This window comes from Thunnus thynnus, chromosome 5 (genome assembly GCF_963924715.1).
Source record: "Thunnus thynnus chromosome 5, fThuThy2.1, whole genome shotgun sequence".
Taxonomy (NCBI): Eukaryota; Metazoa; Chordata; class Actinopteri; order Scombriformes; family Scombridae; genus Thunnus; species Thunnus thynnus.
Window position 1 is genome coordinate 22,953,537 of NC_089521.1, and position 11,714 is coordinate 22,965,250.

General features: G+C 38.5%; 1 protein-coding gene across 1 annotated transcript; it reads left to right on the top strand.

Moving 5' to 3' along the window:
* The first annotated feature begins 3,332 nt into the window (after positions 1-3,332).
* asb13b (ankyrin repeat and SOCS box containing 13b) lies at positions 3,333-10,393 on the top strand. Its single transcript, XM_067590201.1, has 6 exons — positions 3,333-4,392; positions 6,399-6,598; positions 6,696-6,846; positions 7,758-7,892; positions 8,563-8,754; positions 8,851-10,393. Exons 1-6 carry the CDS (start codon positions 4,350-4,352, stop codon positions 8,997-8,999), a joined length of 870 nt encoding a protein of 289 aa, XP_067446302.1. The 5' UTR covers positions 3,333-4,349; the 3' UTR covers positions 9,000-10,393.
* The last annotated feature ends 1,321 nt before the right edge of the window (positions 10,394-11,714 follow it).

Here is an 11,714-nt window from a genome sequence, read left to right on the forward strand (position 1 = left end):
GTAATGTATCCTGTCTAAGTTTTCTAGTTGAGTTTTTGCTGCTGCTTCACACACACCATGCAACCATAATCCAAAATGGCTCTTATCAAAGCCCTGTATATGTGTAATAATGCTTCTTTGTCAGCTTCCCATTCAAATCAGACCTCACACCTTGTTAAATTTAACACCTTTTTACATTTGGTCTCAATATTTTCAATATGATTCTTCCATTTGTATTTTTCATCAATATATAAACAAAGATATTTAAATACTCTAACTCTTTCCACAAGGCTTGCTATAGACTATAGTGTTAACCCCTGCTCATGACCTGTTTTTTTTTAGTGACCAGCATATAGCATGACTTTGCTACTGAAATTTCAAATCCCCAATCATAAGACCATCTCTCTACTCTGACCATTGCTTTCTGTATAACTTTCAGTACATGAGAATTCCCCTTTTCTAGATCATCTGTTTACAACAATGACTGTATAGCTACTTATTGCGGTATTTGCAAAGATACCATTAGTCATGATATTAAATAGAATTGAACTGATGACTGTACCTTTGGGTATCTCTATTATAATGTCAAAACTTTGTGAGATTTCTGATCCTACTATAACTTGAAATGTTCTACTTGATAGAAAATCTATGATCCAGTTATATAACTTTCCACCTTTGCCAAGCTTGTTGATTTTAATTAAAAGACCTTCTCTCCATATGAAATCATAAGCTTTCTCAATGTCAAAGAAAACTATAGCCATTACTTCCTTCATATTTCATTGCAGAGCATCTGCTGTGGATCCTCCTTTCTTAAAGTCACTCTGGTACTCGTTGAATAAACTTCCTCTTCCTAAGAAATATGATAACCTGTAATCATCATCACCATCTCCACTTACACAAGTGGGAAGTTAGTGCTATTGGTCTGTAGTTTTCAGCATTTGCTGAATCATTTCCTGGTTTAACAAATGGTAAAATTAATGTCATCTTCCACTTAAATGGTAATCTTCCCTCTGTCCATATCTTATTGTTAAGTTTCAACTCTATTTCTAATGCTCATTCTGGTAATTGTCTGAACATAGCACAGTTCAATTGATCTTGTCCCAGAACAGAATACCTGTCGCCCTCTAATGCCCTTCTCATTTCCCTCAAGTAAAATCCATATCCAGACCTGAGCTGATTTCTACTTTTTTTATCATATGCCTTTTCATTATCTTTTAGGACTTAGGTGATTTCCACTGTGACCACTGGCAAACACTCTTCCTAGAGGGTTGGCTTTTTCAATATCTGTTATTGCTAAATTGTCTCCATCTGTAAGTACTGGTATTTTATCGCTCTTTTTCACCATATTCCATACATGACCCGCATCTCTCTCTCTCTTCCAATAGAAGGACAAAACTGTCTCCAAGTATTCCTTTTAGCTGTTTTAATAACTTTGCATGCTAAGGTTCTCTTTTTTTAATCCAAATTCTGGTTGTTTTGGAGAGCACTATTTCTTTCTTTAATAGCCAAGCTACACTCATCATTCTACAATGGCACAATTCTCTTATTCCCTGTTATCACTGGTTTAGGTAAATACTTTTTGAGGCAGCTTCAGTTATCATATGTGTACTTTCACTTGTACATTCATGCACATTACCATTCATTTTAATATTGTTAGCTAATCCCAGGCAGCATTCTTTAAATTTGTGCCATTGGGCCTTTTGAAAGCACCATCTGTATACAGGAGCACTTCCTTGCATACATTGATCGATATTAATAATATGTATAATGGGGAAAATGGTCACTACCCATGCTATCATTGCCTATTTTCCATTCACATAGGCTAGCCATATTTGCAGAAACCAACAATATATCAATACATGACATCTTGTTCCTGTTAATATCTAATCTTGTTCCTCCATATTTGTTTATACATAAAAGATTTATTGTGTCCATAATTTCTTCAGTCACTGCACCATTATTATCAGTATGATCACTTTCCCATTAACTATTGTGTGCATTGAAATCATTTCTCCAAACTTTTCTTTGACTTTCCTCTCCCAGTATTTCATCAAACACTTCTGCAGTTAAAGTATGACATGGATGGTAGTAATGAATAATTTTGATTGATCCGTGTGTTCTGTATACCTCAACAACTGCGCATTCATGTTCACCTGAAGGATTTATTCTTCTGTGTACTAAATTATCTTTAATAAATGTGAGACAGCCACTCCCTTTGATTATTTGCTCTTTTATGTCTGACTGAATTGTATCCTGCCATAACAAAATCTAGATGTGGTCTCAGCCATGTTTTTTGAATGCATATTATATCTGGTTTGTCATTTAAACCCTTTATGACCTTCTTAAACTCTTGTCCATTTGCCATTAAACTTCTGGCATTCCACTGAAAGATGTCAAGTACCATAACTAGTTTAATCACTAGACAAATCATATGTGAAAGGACTAATAATTTCTTGTATCATTTTACACTCTGTACTTGAGACTCCCAAGGTACTCTTTTTGTTGCTTCCAAAATTGTTTCAATTCTCTCATTCCTGTTATTTTGTTCTTATCAAATATAAACCACTTTACATATGAATGCAACAAAATTTATTTAATCTGCTAACATGGTTCCCTTGGTACCCTGAACCAGTGGGAGGCTTATCAGATGAATCTGTCTCTTTCCTGTAATTGGAGGATCATTACTGTTTTACTTGTTATTCCTTTCAGTGCTGTTTCCATCTGTTCCCTCTTAACAGCCTCTGCATATGAGACTTTGTTTAGTATTTAAAATTTTTGGACTTTTCTCTCATGTTTTTGTAACGCACGTCCACCAAAAGCTGCACTCTGATCTCCTCCACAATTGCATTTAACTGGTACATCTTTCCAACACTTTCCAAATGCATGATTACCTCCTCACCTTGCACATCTTTCTTTGCCTTTGTATGACCCTTTGACATTTAAACCTGCACTGTGGAATTTTTACATTCCAATAAACCTCCGTTACATTCAAGTCCCTGCCAAACAAGTTCACACAATGCTGATGAAGCCTATCTACTGCCAGATAAATCTCTCTGTATTTCACAGTATACTGGAGTTTTTAATCTGGTGTCAGGTTTGACATTCCTGCGCTGGCTGGATGAATGCATACTGCACATACTCTATGGGCAGAGCATGCACACTAAACTAAACTAGCTCTCTGCTAACTTGAATGGGGATCAAATAATTTAATCATGTGGCTCTTCTAGACTTTCCAAATGTTATTGGACCTAATAGATCAAATTCGTATGTGAAATGAGTCATTTTATAGGGGTTGTGTAACGCACAAAACAATTTATCCACTGTTTAACAGCTGCAACAGTAGCGACAGAGTAATTACTCTCACTGCCAAAAGGTGAAGACAAAAGTCCCGCACTCCAGCTTTAAAGCATCTAAATGCTGGAGGAATGAACTCTCTTACTGAATAGCTGAAGAGGCCTAGCATAACTTTCCGTGGGAGGTCGTGTTCAAAGTCGATAGTTAGTGACAACATTTTTTGCTCTTTCTCCATTTCTTTTAGTGGTAATATGTTTAGCATCAAGCATTTTCCTCCTTTCAGTTATGTTTTCATGTCTTCCATTGAGACAGATAGTGGTACTCCAGATATGACTATGGACATAAGTACATGGGTTTTTACTTTTTTACCATCCAGGGTATGCATTTTCAGTACAGTGCTTTGCTCTTTATTCACTGCGTGTACAAGTATATGCTTGTTGTCTAAGTACTTTGCAAACTTCACTATGCCAACATCTTTTTCTAGAGCTTCAGCCACTGTTATGAGATGGCAATGTTCATCAATCACAATTGCGACTTTCCAGTCATTGTTTTGGTTTCCAGCTCTCAGGCTTGGATGTGCCCAAGCTTTATTAACCATTTCATCAGACTGTGCTCCTGAGCTGCTGAAATTACCACTATTTCCACTTTTCTTTTTCTTTCTTTTGAACACTTCTTTCTGCCACTGCGTACCTCCATAATGCTAACCTTCATCCTCAACCCCAAAAGTCATGATTGTTACATTCATAATACAGTTAGCCTATCTGTAGTTTTCCACATTGAATGTCAATGGTTAACCGCTGCTCGATCACTCCACCAGCCACTTCCCTTTTTGCCTGACTCCATCTTTGTAGGCCAGGTCAGCCGCCTACATTTCCCAGAATTCCAAGCTTATGTTTATTTTGGACTGGACCTCTGCTGCTCCAGGAGCTGCCCTTACTGAGCCCTGTCCACCCGGCAGTCCAGCGTGTTTTTTTTGCAGTAATGCCCCCCCTTCACTCGTCACTTTCCTGCTTCAAAATGAATTACACGTTTGGCTGAATCTGCGTGGTTAACGGAGAGGAAAGCGGTAACATGAAATGGAGATCACACGGACCAGACCGTCCTTGTATGGAGACATCGGTAAGTAGCTTACAGTTGGTGACCAACAGTAACCCAAAACGATTGAGATAGCTCAACCAACGATCGTATGGGGTTGGAAGACATCACGACGAGCTTTCAATATCTCTCATTTATTTATTATGACCAGTGCTTAGCCTCCGTTAGACGTGCAGCTAGGTCAACTGTAGCTAGCATGCTTTCCGTTTAATGTTTGACGTTAATTTGAGAGCGTGGCAGCAAACTGTAAGCTCGTTAGTGAGGCCAGCAGGTACCGGACTGCATGTTGTGCAACTGCATGGGCACCAATCTATCTTAAGAGATTGGTACAAAAACACCTACGGTAATAATGAATATGTTAGTGGACACATGCAATATAATATACAAATACAACAATGTGATGGTTTGGATTACTGTATGTGTTGCTTTTAATGTGCCCCTCTGTTTCGTTTAAAGGACAAGCTCACGATGTTTTAAGTCTGTCTTAAAATAACAGTCAGGTGCCCATATGAGCACTGAAAGAGGTTTCCATCACTGTCATCATTCATCCTGTTCTTACTGGCTATTAAAAGATCCCTTTCATATGTGATTTCAATGTAAGTGATGGTGCCCCACACAGTCATTTTGTGCAAAAATGCCTTTAAAAGTTTATTTGAAGCTTATATGAGGCTTCAGCATTCAGAGTCATATACAGTGGATATCTGCCACATTTAGGCTTTTTAGCATCAAATTCCCTCTGTGTTTCCTTAGGACAGTGTTTCCTTGTTGAGCTGCAGTGGAAGTATAGCAACAAAAAGAGGGAATTTGGCACTAAAAAGATAAACATTTAAAGGTATCTACTTGATTGGACTAATTTGGACAGCTGAAGCTTCACAGTAGCTTCAGATAAACTTTTAAATGTGAATTTTGGCCCCCATCACTTACATTGTAAGTGCATCATGAAGGGATCTTCTAATGGTCAGGAGGATTATTATGATTATGGCAAGATAAAAAAAATAGAGCTGCAATGATTGGTTGATTAATTGATTAGTTGATCAACAGGGAATTAATCTGCAAATATTTTGATAATTGTTTTGAGTCATTTTTTTCATTCTTTGGTTCTAGCTTCTCAAATGTGAATATTTTCTTGTTTCTTTAGTCCTCTGATGGAAAACTGAATATCTTTGGGTTGTGGACTGTTGGACAAAACAAGACCTTTGGGGTTGCATCTTGGTCTTTTGGAAACAGTGATCAACATTTTTCACCATTTTGTGACATTTCATAGACCAAACAACCAATTGATTAATTGAGAAAACAATCAACAGATTAATTGATAATGTAGATCATCGTAAGGCAAGGCATATTTATTTGTATAGAACATTTCAACAAAAACGCAATTCAAAATGCTGTAGTTGCAGCCCTACATGTGAAGCCTCCAAACTTGGGAATGAGTGTTAAATAGCTCCTGCTTTATGCAAATTTAATGTAAATACTGAAACAAAGTACATCAGAATTTTGTCTTTTAACTGCAGGTTAGTATTTTCATTGCAGTGTCATGCAGCAAAAGCTTCAACTAACAATTATTTTCACTATTGATTAATCTTCTGATTATTTTCTCCATCAAGCATTTTGTCCATAAAAATGTCAGAAATGTTGTCATTTCTTAGAGCTCAAGGTGAGGTCTTCAAATGTCTTGTCCAATTAGCAGTCCAAAACCAACGATATTCAGTTTACTGTCACGTATGACACATAACGGCTTCAAATCCTCACATTCAAGAAGCTGCAACCAGCAAATGTTTTGCATCTTTCCTAATACAGATGACTAAAATGATTAATCGATCATCAAAATAGTTGCAGGTTAATTTTCTGTCAATCGGCTCTAGACTTACCTTTGGCCATGGCTGGTGTCTAACAAGCTTACTGTCCTTATACGATTTTTTGAGAATATCTTTTCAGCTATATGTTTAAGGTTGTAATGAAAAAATAAACAGAAAATGTTTGCATCCTACGATCAGAGAAGCTCAGTTGTGTTTGGTTTCTCATATTTGCAGCTCATGGTCTTGGGTTCTGGACGGACCGATCAGCTGTGCATGAGGCAGCTGCACAGGGGAGGGCCCTTCAGCTGCAGCAGCTGATCGAAGGTGGAGCGGCAGTTAACATCGTTGCTGTCGACTCCATCACTCCGCTGCATGAGGCGTGCATACAGGGACAAACCCAGTGCGTCAGACTGCTGCTGGATGCTGGTGCACAGGTGAGATGGTGTCAGTAAAGTTGATGGTTTTATTCATCAAGGCATGATTGGCTGAATGACGTTAGTGAGGTTTTTACGATGACTCTGTGCTCTCCAGGTGGATGCTCGTAACATTGACGGCAGCACTCCGCTGTGTGATGCCTGTGCAGCTGGGAGCCTAGACTGTGTGAAGCTGCTGCTGGAGTACGGAGCAACAGTCAATCCTCCGCTGTTTACCTTCTCACCTCTTCATGAGGCTTGCATGGGAGGTGTGTCATGTTACTTATAACAACACACAGGAATGTATTCTGGGCCATGTTTCTGTCATCAAGACATGTTTGCTTTGTCAGTCAAGCATTGCCAGACCTGATTCCACACAGTGCATGTAATGTGTTTATCATACTGGTTAAAGAAAATACACGTGCCAATCAGAATCATAACGTCAGGCTTTGACTACACCAAGTTCCTCATTGTTCTTCCTAAACAGTGCTGGGGTCATGTACACTATATATAGTAAAGAGGCTGGGAGTGAAATGTTATGCAGGAACATTTTGTGCATGGTTAATTTGACTCATCATGTTACAGAAAAATCCCTTCGGTGGCTTATTTCAAAAATTCATCCCAGAGGCATACACTTGAAAGACAAAAAAGAGCAGGAGAAAGCAGAATGCAATACTCTGCCAACATGAGATGTGCCCTTGACTGTTGGGCTCTGGATTATTTCTTAAAAGCTTTTGGAGATGTAGCAATAAAACAAAAACCCAAAATTACAATAACCAGTAAGACTATGGGACATAAATGGTCTGGCTATGCTTGCTAAGGAACCGGAACCCTGTGGGATGATTGCAGTATTGATTCTGAAAATGGAAATGGATATTAAGAAGAAAGCTGATTGTCGAGTGATTGTCCAGCCAAAATCTATTCAAGCAAATAACAGCTACCACATTCTGTGAAGGATGTAACCACAATGGTTTTACAGCCACCTTTCAAGACCCACTTGATACTCGAAAGGTTTTGTTTGGAGTCCCACTATTAACTGGTATTTCTCAAATTTACTGCAGCGCTAATATGACTCTCTGCCTCCAGATTTTTTCCTCAGCTGTGCTTTGAAAGTCAATCTGATGCAGAGCATTTTACTGTGCTATAAATAGTCATCATTTTTGCCTGTCTCTCACAATAGGTAATTCAGACTGTGTCCAGCTCATGATCGATCAAGGAGCTTTCATGGAAGCCCATGACTGCCACTATGGAACACCGCTCCATGTCGCCTGTGCCAGGCAATATTATGACTGCGCCAAAGTTCTCCTCAATGCAGGTGAGTCTGTGTTTGTACATATTTGCATATCAGTCGGGTTAAATTAAAAGGTCTGATATTTGTAGGTCAGTACATGAAAAATGAGCCATGTTGGTTCTGTTCTTCTATATATTATGTAATCTAAACTATGGTTAATGCTGCAACTACGTTTTCTTTGATGCTTTAGTCATCAGGTCTTCAACTAAAGATTATTTTTGGTATTGATTAACTAACTCGATCAACTGTGTTTTCAAAAACGGTAAAACAGTCATAACATTTTCTCAAGGTTTTATAATTTAGCAGTAATCCAAGAAAAGACGATGTTTAAAATATATCAATAACCAGCCCTTTACTGTAACAAGATCAACTTTGTGGTCTCAGGCGACAATGTTGATGTTAATTACTGGTTCTTCTGCAAATTAAGATAAAAAAGCTCGGTTGGTTAACCAATGCCTGCCACACCCGAGATCCGCTCATCCCTCATGAAGGTGATTCAGTTTATCTAGACCTAAATGCAGGTTGCAGGTTGCCTCTTATGACTAATTATATTTTCTAAGAGATAATCATACTGTTATTGATATTTTATTACCATATAAAGCTATTGTGGCATTTAATTAGTGTATAAACACAAATGCTGCAGATAACAGTGCTACTTATCTCACTAATGCGGTTTTGTCTTTCTCCTCCCAAGGGGCAAATGTAAATGCTGCCAAGCTACATGAAACGGCACTTCATCATGCAGCCAAAACAAGAAACATTGACTTGATTGAGCTGCTTGTGGAGTTTGGGGGGAACGTGTATGCCAGAGATAATCTGAACAAAAAACCTATCCACTACACCAGTCTAGGATCGTCGTCTTATCTCTGCCTTAAGTTCTATGAGGGTAAGTTTGTTTATAAAATGTGCTTCCTGTCACTGTCAGTATGTAGATCATTTAGAAGCACAGATAAAATGTCATCCGTTGTTCTCTCTTCCTTAGATACCCCCCTCAGTCTGCAGCAGGTCAGCAGAGTGGCATTGAGGAGGGCTCTCGGCACAAGAGCACTTGAAGTTGTTTCCAAGCTGGGTTTGCCCAACCGCATCATAGGTTTTCTTTCTTACATACCACCTCCAGTTATTGAAATTTAATCCTTTGTAACAATCTTCAGATGCAGCCTTTAGAAGGTAAAGTCTAGACCAGTCATGTCTGTTGGCTCTGCGGTACTCTCTCCAGAAAGTCATATGACAGGATGTGGAGGTTGGCAGAAGTACAGCATAGATGTAACGTCTGAACTGTGCCAGACCAGTAGGTTGTACAGATTTCATAACTTCAACATTCAGACTGGTTACCCAAGCAAATGACAAATGGATTCATTTTCTCATTCACTTATAGAACGTTTTGACCATTTGGGGGTGGAAAGATGCCAAAACAAACTGGCAGATACACTGTACAGCCCAGATACACCATCAGCTATCCTATTAGCAAACAACTGCTTACTTAGGCTGTGTTCAGACTGACTTGCTCTTTGTGAAAAAACACAGCCCTGTCATTCATTTGAAATGGGTGCAGTCCAGAGGCGCATCAGGGGTGCCAATGCAGGGGGCTCTAACAAAAAATGCAGGATCGTCCAGCAAAAAAAAAGAAAAGAAAAACCAGGCTCAACTTTTACTGTAATGCAATGTGACATCATCCGGCAAGGCGCTACGTTGTCACATCACTACGCTGTACACAACAAACGCTGTTTTTCTACTGTTTACCTCACGTTTGTCATGATGAAAGATAAAGTAGTTGCTGCGTGATAACTTTTCAGAGTTGTAAAATCCTGTCTCTGACTATTGTAAACCGCTGTGCAGCCTTTTGGTGTCTGATTAGCCTTCAAGTTCACGGATCTGTTACTCAAACTGGACCTTCTGGATCGCATTTTATGCCCTGCGTTGTCTTAACTCTGTTTTCGGTCTGAATTCCCTCTTAGACATCCAGCAGAGAGAAAAACAAAAGAATCAAAATGCAGTTGTGTTTTCTGGCCACCAATATCTAGTTTTAGCTCTGGTTTGGTCCACCAACTCGTGGGAACATTTCCACCAGCCACTCATTTACTTGACAATTTGTTCTTGGCGGGTCGTTTGCAGTTGGTTGTTGTTTATCTTGAGCTCATTGGCAAGAAAAAAAGGTGAGACTTAATCAAACAGCCTACGTGCCGGCCAGAAAACCAAGACCAAGTAAAATACTGTAAAGGTTGCTTCCATTTCGTATTACAGAGTCATTTGAGTCAATGTTATTGCAAAAAGAATTGCTTAATGGAGCTTGACTTGAACAAGAAACAAGAACATGAACTTACCTTGATCTTCTCACTAAGCTGTTGTAATTAAGCATTTCATCATAGATACTGTGTGTTATTGACTTAGGATTTTATCATTGTATGTATTTGTATATATGCTGTGACTATTTATTTTTAATGTAAATTTGTAAATAACACAGATGGTTCTACCTCTATTCAATTTGTGTAAATAAATAGAACACTACAAGACTGTTTTAAAACCAATTCTTCTGGTGTTGTGTCTTTAAATTCAATCATCAAAATTCAAGAATGAGTTGTATTTGTTCCTTTCAATAATTTATTGCTTCAAAGGACCGTGCTTGTCTGCATTATCATCGTGAGGTAATTCATTTCAGACTTTTCAAACCAATCGGCATTTAAAGGTGCTTTACCACCCAATAAAAATGTAACATTGGAAAAAGTCAGGAAATTATTAAGTATACATGATTTGTAACTAGGGAGCTTTGGGGCGGCTGTGGCTCAGGAGGCAGAGTGGGTTGTCCACCAATCAGAAGGTTGGTGGTTTGGTCCCTGACTCCTCCAGTCCACGTGTCAAAGTCTCCTTGGGCAAAAAAAAAAAATCAGGGGGCCATTGGGAGCAATTTGCTTTTACTTAAACATGCCAGCACACCACTATGCCTTAAACATCAAGAACACAGTATCTCAACCAAATATAAATTATGAACAAACTGCAATCAAAAAATTCAGTCACATTATGAATTGAAATATAGATCACATTGCTGCTGTAAGTGCCATCAGGCTTGAAATTCTTTTCAAATACAGAGAAGACTTTTAACTTTTGTATCTGTGGGGAAATTCAGCTACATCACCTGTTTGACTACATGCAGAAGTTCAAAATAAGTTTATTATTGAGGAATAATTGTTGGTGATCAACCATCGGAGCCCAGTTCCTGCTGTAATATCCTTTGAGAGAATAAGGGCTGTTAAGTTCAGAGAAGCGTTTTGAATTTTTCTGCACAGAACCAGTTGAAAATTAATTCCATTGAAACATTTTGGTCCATCAAAACTTAAAGTGGAAAATCTGTAACTGGCTGGACAACAATCCTCTGAACAGGCCCCACAGACAGCTTTCCCTTTGCAATGCAGTCAGAAGCACACAAGGTGCAGAGAGTGGGCAAACAAAGATTAAATACTTGGAACAAAATGGAAGATAACCAAGAGACACAGGAAAGAAGTGACATTAACGCTTGTCAAGGTCACCGTGGAACCAACACCCAGTGCAGATAGCAGAGTAGTCGGTTAGAGAGGGAAAAAAACAACGATTATAGAGAAAGCTGCAGCCGCAATCTGAAATGAAAATGAGAGGCACTCATATTAAGGAAATAAATGCCATAATTTAGTCTCTAACAAAAACATGTACCAATATGACCAATATCACTTCTACAGAGTCTGACAGGAACCAAGTGTAAAATGTCTAATACAGATAGTTTCTGTTCATGTAATTAATTCTGTTGTTAAATATTTGGTGAGTGTATAAATTCTACAAAAGACAGTCCAAACTATAAAACTGTATTCCTGGTTATGT

What these genes read in the sequence shown, in the direction of transcription:
- asb13b (XM_067590201.1), top strand. Translation starts at nt 4,350, where the DNA reads ATGGAGATCACACGGACCAGACCGTCCTTGTATGGAGACATCG. An exon ending in GTCCTTGTATGGAGACATCG is followed by an intron (nt 4,393 to 6,398) that starts GTAAGTAGCTTA and finishes TCATATTTGCAG; the next exon opens with CTCATGGTCTTGGGTTCTGG. An exon ending in TGCTGGATGCTGGTGCACAG is followed by an intron (nt 6,599 to 6,695) that starts GTGAGATGGTGT and finishes TGTGCTCTCCAG; the next exon opens with GTGGATGCTCGTAACATTGA.